The sequence below is a fragment of the Rhineura floridana genome, chromosome 1, assembly GCF_030035675.1.
Source record: "Rhineura floridana isolate rRhiFlo1 chromosome 1, rRhiFlo1.hap2, whole genome shotgun sequence".
NCBI lineage: Eukaryota > Metazoa > Chordata > Lepidosauria > Squamata > Rhineuridae > Rhineura > Rhineura floridana.
The window spans coordinates 54346940-54362249 of NC_084480.1; the positions used below are offsets into that span (position 1 = coordinate 54346940).

Consider the following 15310-nt stretch of genomic DNA (forward strand, 5'->3'; position numbering starts at 1 on the left):
GGGAGTTCTTTTCAATCCTTCCTTGTCTCTTGAGGCGCAAGTGGCCTTGGTGGCAAGGAATGCATTCTACCACCTTCGGTTGGTAGCCCAGCTATGCCCCTATCTGGACAGGGATGACCTCGCCTCAGTTGTTCATGCTCTGGTAACTTCTAGGCTGGATTACTGTAATGCGCTCTACGTAGGACTGCCCTTGAAGACAGTTCGGAAGCTTCAGCTAGTGCAAAACGCAGCAGCCAGACTGCTGACGAGGACCAGCCGGTCAGCACATATAACACCTGTTCTGGCCCGTTTGCACTGGCTACCTATTTGTTTCCGAGCCAGATTCAAGGTGCTGGTTTTGACCTATAAAGCCTTACACGGCGTGGGACCGCAATATCTTGTGGAACGCCTCTCCCGCTATGAACCTACCCGGTCACTTCGCTCAGCATCTAAGGCCCTCCTCCGGGTACCAACCCATCGAGAAGCCCGGAGGACAGTTACTCGATCTAGGGCCTTTTCTGTAGTGGCCCCCGAACTGTGGAACAGCCTCCCCGAAGAAGTACGCCTGGCGCCTACGCTTCTATCTTTTCGGCGCCAGGTTAAGACCTGGCTATGCTCCCAGGCATTTTAAGCGTTTATGTTATAATTTAAATTTTTTATTTTTTATTTTTTTCTTTAGTTGCTGCTTGTGTTTATTGTTTGTTGTCTGATTTTATTGTTGATATTTTGTATTTTAACCTTTTTGTACACCGCCCAGAGAGCCACTCGCTATGGGCGGTCTATAAATGAAACAAATAAATAAATAAATAAAATCATCTCTCCAGTTCCTAAAGCTCTCATCATGCATTCACAAGTCTTACCTATACTTAAAACATGCTTGTTACTGCATTGCTTCCTTTGTGGTTAGATCTGTAGAAGCTCATCGATGAATGGCTGTGCAAGGAGTTGAGGAATGGAGCCAGGTCGCTACAGGTTAGGGTGAGAGGAACTGAGAAAAGTGTCTGCTAGGTGTATATCATAGGATCCTCTTGTAATATCATTTGCTGGCAATGGCATGAAATGAAATGAACTGCCTTCAAGTCGAATCAGACTTATGGTGACCCTATAAATAGGGTTTTCATGGTAAGTGGTATTCAGAGGGGGTTTACCATTGCCTTCCTCTGAGGCTGAGAGGGAGTGACTGGCCCAAGGTCACCCAGTGAGCTTCATGGCTGTGTGGGGATTCAAACCCTGGTCTCCCAGGTTGTAGTCCAACACTCTAACCACTACACCATAAATGTGACATGTTTGGAATTCTGTGTTGAGTGTAGTCCTTACTTTTGGGATTTTCAGATAAATTGTCAGCATCTCTTGGGAAGAAGAAAAAGTAAAAAGTTGTGTTTCCCATTCTTCTTTTAATTATATATGCTAGCATGAAAAGGGAAGAGATGGCTAATGCCAAGCACACTGTATGACAATCTCCTTATCCATAAAAGCAAAGACATACCTGTGTTGGCCCGTAAGGAAAAAACAGATCCACAGTAGGGCAATATCTTCATTAGTACCAACCAAAGAAAGGCATTATGTTACTGTGGATTTTGAAATTTTCAAGTAAATAAGGATCAAATTAATGTTGCCTCTGGAAGGTATCGACATGCCTTTGTTATAGCAACACAACGTTGCAAAAGAGAGTTTGGGGTTTGTATTGTTTTTAAGAACACCTTATTTTTGGTATTGCTGAATGGCAGGCTAGACTGTCTAGCATGCCATTAGCACAGATTTAAGAGAATTACTGCATGTTAATTAAATACCAATTATTTACTGAAGACTGCTTCACTAAGGATTAACAACTTTGCAAAACTGCTTTGCAAGGCTAAGCATCATCTGTCATATTTGAGAGGGGTTAATTCCAAACAAATATATCCAACCCTCAATTAATATTTATTTCCTGTAAATTGTCAGGCCCATTTTTTTTGAAAAGTATGAATACAAGCTATCTTCCTGTTGTTTCTTGGGATTTAGGTTAAATGTATTTCCCTGACTGAACAATGACAACAGTCCTGTGCAAACATTAAGAGTTTATGTATGAAAGGGGATTGTGATTATGCAAATTAGCCCTGCTACCTGACCTCACAAATTAGCTACATTGTGGCCTACAGGCATATTTATTTACTATATTTGTATACCGCCCCATAGCCGAAGCTCTTTGGGTGGTTTACAACATAAAAAATCAATATAAATTTTACATAATAAAAAACAGTTCTCATTTTAAGTAAACATAACCAAACAATAAATCTCTAAACAATATACATAACGTGAGAACAAAATGAATCATATACAAAACAAAAAGAGAGAATATAACAATTGTAAAAATATATCTAAAAATTTCCATGAATGTTACACTAAAAGCATATATGCAATATCTTATTCTTGGCATCACCTCTTTTGTCTTCGTCATAAGGATGTCATCAGGTCAAGTGTTCTCTAATTTCCCATTGTGCTTCTCCCCACCTGAGCACCATCTTCTGTAAACAGTATCATTATGTCGTTCCTTTAAAGGGGCGCTTTTGCCTCCACCCGAAATATAGGAGAAGGCTCGGGAATGTTCTCGAAGCTTCTTAAGTGCCATGTGGGATCAAGGGGGCCAATCAGGTTTGGGATTGAGCGGTGTATTTAAAGCTGCTCCTTCCCTCAGCGTTTGCCTTTTTTGCCTCGCGTCACCTTTAGCGCGTCGTGCTTGCAAGGGCTCCGTCTGCGTCTCTTGGTGGTCGTTTATATTCCTTATTGGCTGGTTTGTTAGTCCCTGCTGCCTCCTCTCGTCCTGTGTTTCTATTTAATTATTTACTTCGGCTCTAATTTCCGCCGATCAGCTGGGCTTCGGGCGTACGCCCACTCGCCCAGCGGCTTTTTAGTCGGCTAGCGGCTTTCTGCTCCTTTTATTGGTTTTTTTCGTTTGTTGTCCTTGCTGCCTGTTCCCGTCTTGTGCTTCTATCCCATTATTTAATTTGGCTCGCATTCCCGCCAATCAGCTGGGCTTCGGGCATCCGCCCACGTGCCCAGCGGCTTTTTAGCCGGCTCGCAGCTTTTTGCTACTTTTCTTGTGTTTTTTGTTTGTTTGTTGTCCTTGCCGTTTGCTCCTGTTCTGTGCTTCTATCCCTTTATTTAATTTGGCTCGAATTCCCATTAAGCAGTTGGCTTGCGAGCGTTCACCCCCCCACCTTAATTTTGGTTTGTTCCCATCAAGTTGTGCTGCATTTGAATTCCCTGTAGGTTACTATTTTCATTCTTTTCGTGTTTTAAATTTAATAACATAGTCTGTTGTGGTAGTTTTCTAGCTTGGTTCATATGTTCTGTTTTTACTTTATTCGTGTATTATTTATGTAAAGTATTATTATAAATAATAATAATATATATATTAAAATATATATATTAAAAATAATAAAAAAAATTTCAATAGTTAAAAATATTTTATTAGTTGATATAATATTCCCTTTTAATTAACTTTCATATCTATTCTGACCCCCCCTTTTTAATAATAATAATAATAATAATCTCATACAGTTTTTGAGTTGCTGGCTGTTTTTTAGTGGTTTTACTTATTAATTGTTATTTGTTGTTTCTGCTGTTGTATTCTTCGTATTGGTAAGAGACATGCCACCTAGGAAGTTTCAACAGAAAAAAGGCGTTCGTGTAGTAAAGCAGGCTTCCAAGTGCCCTTCAGCTCAGCATCACCAGTCGTCTGACGAAGAGGAGGATATGGGCACCATTCGTGCTTTGGTGGCATGGGTGGATGCTCTGGAGGGGGAGTGTTTGCAGCCTTGCGATGCAAGGGCAGGGCCCAGTACCGCTCCTACAGGTAAGAAGTCAGCCCGCATTGCTGAGAGGAGCTCTAAGTCAGGTATTATTGTTTCTTTGGTTTCTAGGATTGGCGTTCTTGAGGCTGCAGCACCTGTACAGGAGTCTGCGGTTCTCCCTTCTCCTCTAACTTCGTCTGTGGTTCCGGTTACGTCCTTTTCTTCTGTGCCTTCATGTCCTGCTGTTGGGTCGTTTCCGGGACAGATTCAGTCTTCTCCGACCAGCGTCTTGCCGGGGTCGTCTGAGGCCTCTGCTTTGGGGACTTCTCCACTTGTTGCTTCTCCGGCTGCTTATGCAGGTGAGCCACTCGCAACACAGACTTCTGTTACACATAATATTCCTGCAGGTGTTAGTCTAGATTCTTCTTTGGTTGGTCCTCTGCCGCAGAGTGGCTCCCAACCTGTTGTGTTCATGGGGGGGGTGTTAGTTCCGCAGCAACCACAGCTTCCTTGGCCTGCCGCTGCTGTGACTCCTTGGCAGCCATCAGCGGCTGCCGTGGGCCTTCCTTCTTCCCCTTTGCCTCTCCCTCAGGGTGTGTATCCTCAGGGTGACACCTCTATTCCTTTGGGTGACCATTTATTGGTCACAACAAAGGAAAGAATATGGCGGGGAGAGTACATTGTTTTATTTACTCTCCTCTTTCGCAAGAATGAGGTTAAAACGAAGGAGGGTCAGAATGGCAAGGAACGTGAGGTAGCCACAAAAAAGAGAGTCAATCGTGTATGGCCTAACTGGCTGAATGCTTACACGATTTATATGGGAGTTATGATGCAGGCTTACCCATCGAGGGCCCTCTCTATGATAAAATATCAGGATATCATTCATCGGGCCTTTCGAGAATTTTCTGGCACCGCTTGGCTGTGGTACGATGAAAATTTTAGGCAAAGGGCGGCATTGGATCCCACTCTTCGTTGGGACGTGGAGCATCCCGGTTTGTGGCTTTGCTCCATGACGGCCGCCAGGTCTACGTTTGGTGATAGGGCTGATAGTGGACACCTGTTAGCGCGAGCACAGACTTCCGCCGCTGGCTCTGGTCAGGGCGGACAGTGGGTTCAATCCCAGCAGGTCTGTTGGACGTTTAATAGCAGTGGCCGTTGCCTCAGGCGTCCATGTAGGTTTCGACACGCTTGCGGACTGTGTGGTGGCAACCACCCTAGTTCTTCCTGTCAGCGTGCCAGGCAGGCTCGCCAGGGTACAGGGGAACACCAGCAGCCTAAACGCGGGTCTGGCAATAGCGGCGGTACGTCGCAAGGCCAGTAGCCCTGTTAAATTAATTCCCTTGGCTCGCTGGTTGGCAGGTTACCCTAATAGGTCTGCTGCTAGTTTCCTGTTGGCAGGTTTTACTGAAGGTTTTCGTATACCCTTTCAGGGCCCCAGGGTTGCTACTTCGTCAAAGAATCAGCCCTCTCTCACGCCTATGGCATCGGTAGTGTTGGCCAAACTCCACAAGGAGATCAGTGCCGATCGTATTTCAGGCCCATTCATTTCTCCTCTTTTGGAGAATTTGAGAATTTCGCCTTTGGGTATTGTTCCTAAGAAACAGCCGGGCGAATATCGCCTTATACACAATTTGTCATTCCCCAAAGGTGCTTCTGTTAATGACGGCATTTCTCCACGTCATGCATCAGTTAGGTATACATCCTTTGATGAGGCGGTGAGAGTAGTCCGTAGGGCTGGTAGGGGTGCTTTATTAGCGAAATGCAATATAAAATCTGCGTTTCGTCTCTTACCTGTGCATCCCGATGACATTGATTTATTGGGTTTCAAATTTCAAGGCCAATTTTATATTGATAGGGCCATGCCCATGGGTTGTTCCGTGTCTTGTGCTGCTTTTGAAGCATTTAGCACATTTTTAGAGTGGGCGCTGCGATGGAGGACTTCTTCTTCCCTCTCAGTTCATTATCTCGATGATTTTTTGTTCATAGGGCCGGCTGGATCTTCACATTGCCTATATTTGATGCAATCCTTCGAGGCCCTAACCACTGAATTAGGTGTTCCCTTAGCTCCCGAAAAGTCTGAGGGCCCTGCTACTTCACTTACCTTTTTGGGTATCAAATTAGATACGATTGCCCAGTCATCCTGTTTGCCACAGGACAAGTTGCTTGCTTTGCGGCAACGTCTCCGGGATGTACTTGCCTTTAAAAAGATTACATTAGCTCAATTGCAGGAACTTGTGGGACACCTGGTCTTTGCCTCTAAAGTCATTTCCCCAGGGCGGGCATTTCTCAGGCGTCTTTGCGATGCCATGAAAGGTGTGTGCTCTCGTTCCTATTTCATTCGCGTTTCTGCTGGTATGAGAGCAGATTTAAGTATGTGGCTTACATTTTTGGAGGACTTTAATGGTCTTTCTTTCTGGCGCGAAGAATTGCTTTTGGAGGCCGAATTACAGGTACATTCCGATGCTGTTGGGGGAATAGGCTTCGGTGTAATGTTCCGGTCTCAATGGTGCGCTGATAGATGGCCTAATACACGGCAGGCCTCTGGGACCACTGGAGATATGACTTTATTGGAATTTTTCCCAATAGTTGTGGCAGTTCATGTTTGGCCAAAGGCATTCAAAAACCGAACAATGCATTTTTGGTGCGATAATTTGTCCACTGTGTGTGTTATCAATGCCCAGACTTCCAAATCTCCTCGTGTCATGCATCTAGTGCGCATCTTTGTACTGCAATGTTTGCGATTTAATATTCTTTTTGTTGCTCGGCATGTTCCAGGTTTACAAAACAGCGTTGCTGATGCTCTTTCCCGATTACAGATGGCGCGTTTTCGGGAGCTTGCACCTGGAGCGGCTTTGGACCCTGTCCCAGTCCTGCCTTTCTTATGGAACCTTGGCGCTTAGAAGTTGGAGCCGCTATTGCGTCTGCTCTTGCTCCCAGTACTCAGAAAGCGTATCAGTGTTCTTTTGCAAAGTTCCAGGCCTTCAGAATCAGTGCTGATTTACCTATGGCGTGGCCTATTCCTGTGGATCAATTGTTACAGTATATGTTGCATTTGAAAGGGCAAGGCTCTTCTGTTTCCACCATCGCTGGGCACCTCTCTGCGCTGGCCTTTATCTCTAAGGCACGGGGACTGCCGGATCATTGTGTAGATTTTAGGGTCAGAAAGGTCCTTGAGGGTTGGTCACGTTCCGCTCCCAGGCCCGCTGACCGGAGGAGGCCAATCACGCCTGATGTCCTCCTCCAGATCCTGGCATTGTTTCGTTCTTTATGCTCATCCCTGTATGAGGCGCACCTTTTCGCCGCAGTAAGTCTGACGATGTTCTATGGTGCTTTTCGCCCTAGTGAAGTGTTAGTCCTCTCTAAGCGTGATGTGTCTTATAGGGCCTTATGCTCTGGCGATTGCATGTTAGGTGCTGATATGGTTAGGTTTTCCCTGCGAGTCTCTAAGACTGATCAGAAGGGCCGTGGCAGTCTTGTGTGTTTACGCAGCTGCCAAGTTTTGGAATTATGCCCTGTGTATGCAATGCATCAATTCGTGCTTCTAAGGCCAGCGGGCCTGCATTATCTCTTTATACATGCGGATGGCTCTGCCCTGACTCAGTTCCAATTTTGGGCCGTTGTTCGGCGGGCCTTGTTGGCCACTGGTCACAATGCTGGAGTCTATGGGCTGCATTCATTTCGGATTGGAGCGGCCATGGCCGCTGCCCTCGTGGGCATGAGCGTTGGTGACATCCAGGCGATCGGCAGGTGGCGTTCCTCCGCTTTTCAGTCTTATATCCGGTATTAATGTTGTATTTATTTTGTTTTTCTTTAGGTGTTTTAAGTCTTCCAGTCCCTGTGCGGATCGTTCTGTGCGGCCATTCCATCTTGTTCTGGGCACATCGGAGGGCCTCTTCGTCGTTTGCCGGGACACAACTGCAGCTTTCTGCATCAGCAATAGTTAGCTGGGAGGCGCGGAGGGGCATGTTATGGGACGCTTTGTTGCCACTGGTGTGCCGAACCATGGCGTCAGCGGCTCAGCCGCATATTTTGTTAATTCATTTGGGGAAGAATGACCTTGTGCAGTGCCCTGGTATGGACTTGCTGCTCAAGGTCACTCATGATCTCACGTGGCTTAGGCGCTCTTATCCTACTTTAATTTTGGTGTGGTCAGAGATGCTCATGAGACGAGTATGGAGGGGTGCTCTGCACCCAAATAAGATTGATAGGTCGCGCAAATGGGTGAGTAGGAAGGTCAGGGATTTGGTTTTATCCCTTGGGGGGGCGTGCATAACTCATGACAGGATAAGGTTTTATTCTCCTCAATTGTTTAGGGACGATGGTGTCCACCTGTCAGAGTTGGGATGTGATTTGTTCCTAGAGGATTTGAGGTTGGGTTTAGGGAGTTTGTTTCCCTCTATGGGTTGAGGGGACCAAGATTGAGCTGATCCCCTCTTGTGGCATGGAATTCGGGCAGGTGAGGTATATTGGGTTATGTGGAGGCGGTTAAGGTATACAGGTAAGGGGCACTCCCCAGGGAACCATCAAAGCTTAATGCCTGGTGGTGAACTGAGGAGTGTCCTTGTGGGACCTGCTTATGCATCAGGGTGAACGCCTGTACGGCGGGGCCATGGTGCGGAGGTTGGGACCACAGATGACTTCAGCAGCAAGGAGGGGGGTTTTCCCCCATGTCCTTGACTATGGAGTTAAGGTCTGAAGAGAGTATTTGCCTTTAGAAGGCGTGGGAGTATTCCCACATAGGTAGGAGGCCTCACCTGCCCGAAGCAATTTAATCTGATGAATTGGCTTATCTGCATTTGATGTAGAATGTTATATTTAATAAATATAACATTATTCCAGCTTGTGTCACGAGTCTTCTTGGGTGTGGGGGCAATGAACATGTCTTTCATTGTCTTCTTTCTCCAAGACAACTCCAAGTGCAGCACTAAGTGCACGCTTAGAGTTGCACATTGCGTGACGGCGAGGCGCACCCCAAGGCACCGCCTCAGACAGCCCCTCCCCTTCATATACCTGCAGCAGAAGACAAAAAAGTATGGCAGAGTTGTGGGGAAATGGCAACAGCTGCAGCAGCACACAGAGTCCTTCAAAACACACACACACACACAGCTTCAGGAAGCCCCTCCCCTTCACATACTTGGAGCAGAAGACAAAAAAGTATGGCAGAGTTGTGGGTAAATGGCAACGGCTGTAGCAGCACACAGAGTCCCTCCAAACACACACACCCAGCTTCAGGCATAGACTTTCCACTTCCTGGTGTAATTGACTCCTATCAGGCAATCTGTACACCATGGGTCCATTTGAATGACGTAATGAACCACATTCTATTGCATAGGTGAGGAACCTGTTGTTGGATTCCATCTGCCCTAGGTTCACCATCATTGCTTTATTGTTATGGGAATGAGCCTAGCATTGTTCTTGGTTTGTGTGCTGCTTCTCCCTGCAGTGCAGTGGTGAGGTATTAGAAGCTTCTGTTTCTGTTTAGGTTAACCACAGCTTAATGCAACAAACCGGTTATTCTTAACTATAGTTTGCTTGAAACAAACTACAGCGTCAAAGCATGATTTGTGAAGTTGGCTTGTTTCAACAAAGCATAGTAAAGTTTAATTGTAGTTAAGAATCCTGACATAATGGTAAATTGTGGTTAACGGAAATTGGAAGCAAAAATTTCCAAACTCTTCCTCATGTCTGCTGCAGAGGGAAAGGGGAACATGCCAGCCTGAGGGGATGCTAGGCTCATTTCCATCGCTACAAAGCATGGCTTATTGTGTCATCCAATCACAGTTTATATTTTTCCATGTAGCATCTTGCAACTGGAACCTATACTTACTGGGATCTATGCCCATATAGGCTATCATGCAGACATGCAAAGGTCAGATGCACAAGGGGAAAGGCCAACCAATCTGATCACAACCTTTCTCCCCATCCCTGTAGCCCACCTTTCAGTCTCTAAGGTGGGGCATTACAATAGCATAATAAAAGCAAATAATAAATAACAATAAAATAATAATGAATACAAGAAAGCACACTCGCTAGTAAGTAAAAGATCCGATGCGCCATAGTGGATAAGAAACTGAGCTGCAAAACAGGAAGTCCTTGGTTCAGATCTCATTTCTACCAGGAGGTCACCGTAGGCAAGCTGCGTTTTCTCAGCCTCCATCCCTCCCCCCTGCCAACTGCAATATGGGGGATAACAATGCTGACTTGATCTAAAATGGTGTTGTATGGATTGCAGCAATATAATGCATGTGAAAGGGTTATAGACATGTTAACTGTTGTTATTGTTGTTGCTATTATTAACAGCTAAAGCATCAGTAAAGCAATTAGACTACAAGCAATTAAAAGGCCAGACAAACAAAATGATTTTGACTTTGTGCTTAGAAACCTGTGTTGGCAGCCAGGTAGAACACAGGAAGCTGCCTTATACCAGGTAACAAGATTTGTCCATCTAGACCAGTATTATTTTCCTCTAACTGATAGCGGATCTCTCCAAGAACTTCAGCAGAGGTCTTTTCCAGGACCTGCTACCTGATCCTTTTAACTGGAAAAGCCAGGGCTTGAACCTAGGACCTTCTGCATGCAAAGCACAGAAGTGGCAACATCCTAATGCCTTTATACATGGTTTGTACAGTTCTGGTTGCTGTACCTCAAAAAGGATATTGTAGAATTTGAAATAGAGCCAAAAAAGATGAAAACGAGAAAGGAACTGGAGTAATTCTATTATGAAGGAAAAAATACAACATTTGAGGCTTTTTAGTTTAGAAATAAAAACGTGGGCAAGGAGAGGCATAATAGACATGCAGGGACTGAATTTTTTTTCACAGCATCTTCTCTAAATTCAGAATCTCTGTAGCTTCTGTTTTACAAAACATCAGCTATTCCAAGCACAAGTATAACTACCTTTGCTTTTTATATTGGGTCCTCTTCTTTCTAGATTTACTCATCTGCATTTTGTTTTAGAACAGTAGCTTGTATGCTTTTTGCATAGGGACCTGTCACTTTTGAGACATGTGTCATACCCTGCTCTATAATGAGCCAGTCTCTCATTTGGGATTCTGTTAGATTACAAAAAATCTATCCTATGTAATTTCAGCCACCAGGGTCAGTCTTCCATCTCTGGAAGCTGGGTTGGGAGACAAAAATTAAGCCCCACTATAAAACATGAAAGACAAAGTTGAAATGTATTTAATGCACATTTTAATGAAAAGCTGTTACTTGAAATGCGAGTATCACTGGGATTTCAATATATGTGAAAATGTTTCATTTAATTCATACAGAAACAGAGATAAATTGGGTCAAAATATTCCTTTCCAGCCCTTACTTCAACTAGGGACAGATGAATTTGGCTATTTCAAGTTCATGTCAGTTTCACATATGTTCATTCATAATTCTGTCCTATCCCATTTCTGCAGTACTTTGAATGCAGTTTTCCTTTTACAAAGTACACATTTTCACACACATTATATCTGAAAATATGCATATTTTTAAATATTCATTCAGGAACTTTTTTTGGACAGAGAAATATATCACAAAATTTGGTAAAGTGAAAAGACTGAAGGCTAACTACACTCCAACAGATGTATTGGTCCAGGAAATATGAATCATTTTTTTAGTTACAAATTTAGACTATACAAAGTCCTTGAGCATTTCTAATTTCAGCTTCATTCCATGCCTCTTGTCCTTCACAAAACTCAAATGTATGTTTTACTTATGGTTTCTGTGAAAATGGAAATGGACTGCCTTCAAGTTGATCCCGACTTATGGCGACCCTATGAATAGGGATTTCATGGTAAGCGTTATCCAGAGGGGGTTTACCATTGCCTGCCTCTGAAGCCAGTCCTCCCCAGCTGGCTAGGGCCTGCTCAGCTTGCCACAGCTGCACACGCCAGCCCCTTCCTTGTCTGCAACTGCCAGCTGGGGGGCAACTGGGCTCCTTGGGACTATGCAGCTTGCCCACGGCTGCACAGGTGGCAGGGCACATAACCCCTGAGCCACTCACTGTGGGGGTGATCTTTAGCTGGCCCTTGACAACCAGGAGACACAAACGGGGATTTGATTCACAGTCTCTGGACCAGAGCTTGGAAAAGTTACTTTTTTGAACTACATGCGCTGGCTGGGGCTGGGGCTGATGGGAGTTGTAGTCCAAAAAAGTAACTTTTCCAAGCTCTGCTCTGGACTCCCAGCCAGGCTCTCCTCCCGACTGTGCTATACCAGCTATTATGGTTTCTATAGCGACACTATTTTATTTTAAGGTGTGGCCTGGATATGATGCAGTTTCTAGACTGGCATTTTGAGACAACCCACCTGTAGTGAAGTCTGAATTTCTAAAAAAACCTCTGTAAACAAATTTGATTCTGCCTTAAATTTTGAGGAACAGGTGAGCTTCAGTACTGGATTGTGTATTTTCCAATCAGTATAGAGCCTCTTTCACATCAGACTTTTAACCTAAACATTCACAGATGCAATTTGTATCCATGTGTGTATGCTATTTATTTAGAAGTTGTTCTGCTGCCTTAGTTAATCAAACTATAGATTTTTGCAGGGTTGCCCAGGGCCATTTGGGGTAACTTTTAATTTTGTCTATAAGTTGAAATTTCTCAGATAACATTTTTTGTTGTTATTAGGCACATTACAACCCCAATTCACAATCCAATTAAGTTGAAACTGAAGTATTTTGATTTAAAGTAATTTATGGCCTAATCCAATGAGCGTTTCACTGACCCAGTGGTTCATAGGTTCAGGCATAAGGTTCCAGCAGGGACTCAAATCTTACAGGATTATTTTTAGCTTTAATAATATTATAAATTGAGCCTCCTTTACTTAAAGACTGGACAGATTGAACTGCTGAAACTGAATCAAAACAACTCTTGACTCCTTAAAAGCTTCTGGGTTAGCTTGAAACTGGCATGATCACATTCCAATATGGGGTAGAAATGTGATGCTTTGGGACCGGACTCAACAAAGGGAAGACCATAGATTCATATAATTGGAGGAGTCCTTGTAGTCCATCTGTTCCAACCTCCCTGCTCAGTGCCTGTTGTGAATACAAAAAGGAAAAGAAAAGAAAATCATAATTGTTTAGTTAAAACAAGTATCTGTTCAATAAGTATTATATAGATCAGGTGCATTATATTTGCCTCTTTCTGGTGGTAGAATACTCTTTTTGTAATAAATGTGCAGGTTTTTCTTGTGACACAATGTGTCCTAATGAAGAAAATACTGAAGATTTGGTTAACTTTCTCCACATGCATGTCCATGAAAATAAAAATGGGTTGAGCTCCCAAAACAACTTGATGATTTGTGTTTGAGAGAATCCCTTTCCAATGGAAACAGTGCTGAGCTGTAGGCAGGAGTAAGAGCTGAGGGACCAAGCAAGGACTCAGAGCTAAAGAGCACATGGGATGGGTTGAGACATACCACTGAGCCACAGTTTTCACCATGGTTTGTGGAACAGCTCATGACTCAGCTCACAGATGGTTTGTTCCACCTAATATTAATTTGTTCTGCCCCTGCATGTCCTGTACAAATACACGGCTACTATCTTGAATGCCTTTGCAACAAGAATTGCTCACCTCTTTGGAGATCTTCAGCTGCTCTCTGCATGCCATAAAACATCTGCCCATTGCCCTATTCCTAGGCATGTCCCATGGAAGGTTGCTGCCATAATTTCTTAACCCTTTCCTTCAATCCTCCTGAAGATGAATTTCTCACTTCAAGATTTCTGTTTACAGACCCATGGGCCTTTTATTAAATTTGTTAGCAGTGCAACAAGGTGGCTGATCACCAATGAAGGTATTTGTGAAAATTCTCCATTCAATACCAACCATTCTTCTCATCTCTCTTTTTAGCCTTGACTGCCTCCCAGCCTCTAGCTAACATAAATGGATTTTTGTGTTATTCTTTCCTTATACGGACCCAGCAAGCCCGTACAGCACTTGTCCCATTTCTGACTCAGGAGATACCTCTGACCTGCACATTAGCACCAAACTCTACAGATCTGAGCCATATAAGATGAACTTATTTATCTTTTGTACCTGCAACCTTCAACAGCCAACATCCTGAAGGCAAATCCCTGAACCTACCCCTCTCTGACTCTTCCCTCATCACCTCTACCCACTCATCCAAAATATGATTTGATCCATTAAGTACTTTACTTGTTAGGAAAGAAAACAGGCAAAAATAATAAATGTAGACTATACATAACAGGGGACTGGAGGAGGGTGCTAAACATAGAGTTACGCATGAAGTAAGTGTTTAGTGTATGTGTCCAGGAACAGACCCTGGAGCAAATCAATTGGGCTAAAGTGCCTCTGTGAAATGGGTCAGATGAAAAGTCTATCTAGCGCAGCATTAAGGTTCCCCAGTGACCCACACTATACCTGCCCATAAGCAGGACAGGAACACAATAGCCCTTTCTTCTTGTTTCCCCCAGTGTTTGATACTAGAGACAGTATGCAGCCATCAGTGGCATGTAGTGGGGTGGAATCACCCTCCTGATATTGGCATTGCGGCAGCTTACCTTAATGTGGCTGCCCTTTCCAAGTTATTGCTCCCGTTGGTGAGTTTGCACAGCCCCAACCTTGCTGCCGCCCAGCCCCACCACAGCCAAGTAAGCTGCAGTGGCACAGGTGTCCATGCACTGGTAACCTTTTGATTGGATTACTGCAATGCACTCTGTGTTGGGCTACCCTTGACAATGGTCTGGAGGATGCAGCTGGTGCAGAACATGGCAGCTAGGTTGCTTGAGCAGGGAAACTACCACCAGCATATAACACCTTGCTTTGCAAGATTTACGCTGGCTGCCCATCTGCTATCAGGCCAGGTTCAAGGTTTTGGCCTGTATAAGGCCTTATACAACTCAGGACCAGGTTACATGAGTATCCCTTATATATACTGAGTAGGTCACTGCAGTCTGCAGGAGAATTTCTAAAGGTGTCAGAAGCCCACTCCATAGTCACTCAGAGCAGGGATTTTAATATGGCTGCTCCTGTTCAGTGGAACAGCATTCCTTTGAAGATATGAGAGGCCCTCATTATCTGCACTTTCCAGAAACAATTGAAACTATTTTTGTTCCAACAAGCCTTCCCAGATGAATGAACAGGTCTCTACCAGGGGTGTCTTCTAGATAGATAGATAGATATATGTTGCTATTTTCTGGATTGTTTTAAACTTTTTTAGTTGTTTTTATTGCATTTTGTACATCGCCTTGAGATGTGTGTGGCAGGAAATAAATAAATAAATAAAAACATCATCGCATGATTCTGGGTTTTAGAGACGTAGAAAAAGTTCAATTTCTCCAAACCAGATGTAGAAAACATTCTTTCTGTTCACTTTCTCCAAACCATGCATAATTTTATACACCTCTACATCCTCTTACTCACCTTTTTTCCTAAGTTAAAAATCTCCACACATTGTAAACTTTCCTTATAGAACAGTTGTTCCAACCCACTGATCATTTTGCCCTCCCTTTTCTATACCTTTTCCAATTCTGCAATAATCTTTTTAAGATTTGGCAAAAAGGAACTATACACAGCATTCCAAGTGTGGTTGCATCATATATT

General features: G+C 43.9%; 1 protein-coding gene across 1 annotated transcript; it reads left to right on the plus strand.

Annotated features, from left to right (window-relative positions):
- Positions 1-3609: 3609 nt before the first annotated feature.
- On the plus strand, positions 3610-8470 carry LOC133376496 (uncharacterized). Its single transcript, XM_061608742.1, has 2 exons — positions 3610-4111; positions 7567-8470. The coding sequence occupies exons 1-2, from the start codon at positions 3610-3612 to the stop codon at positions 8157-8159; spliced, it is 1095 nt and encodes a 364-aa protein (XP_061464726.1). The 3' UTR covers positions 8160-8470.
- Positions 8471-15310: the final 6840 nt, after the last annotated feature.

What these genes read in the sequence shown, in the direction of transcription:
- LOC133376496 (XM_061608742.1), top strand. Translation starts at nt 3,610, where the DNA reads ATGCCACCTAGGAAGTTTCAACAGAAAAAAGGCGTTCGTGTAGTAAAG. An exon ending in TTCTCCGGCTGCTTATGCAG is followed by an intron (nt 4,112 to 7,566) that starts GTGAGCCACTCG and finishes GTTTTTCTTTAG; the next exon opens with GTGTTTTAAGTCTTCCAGTC.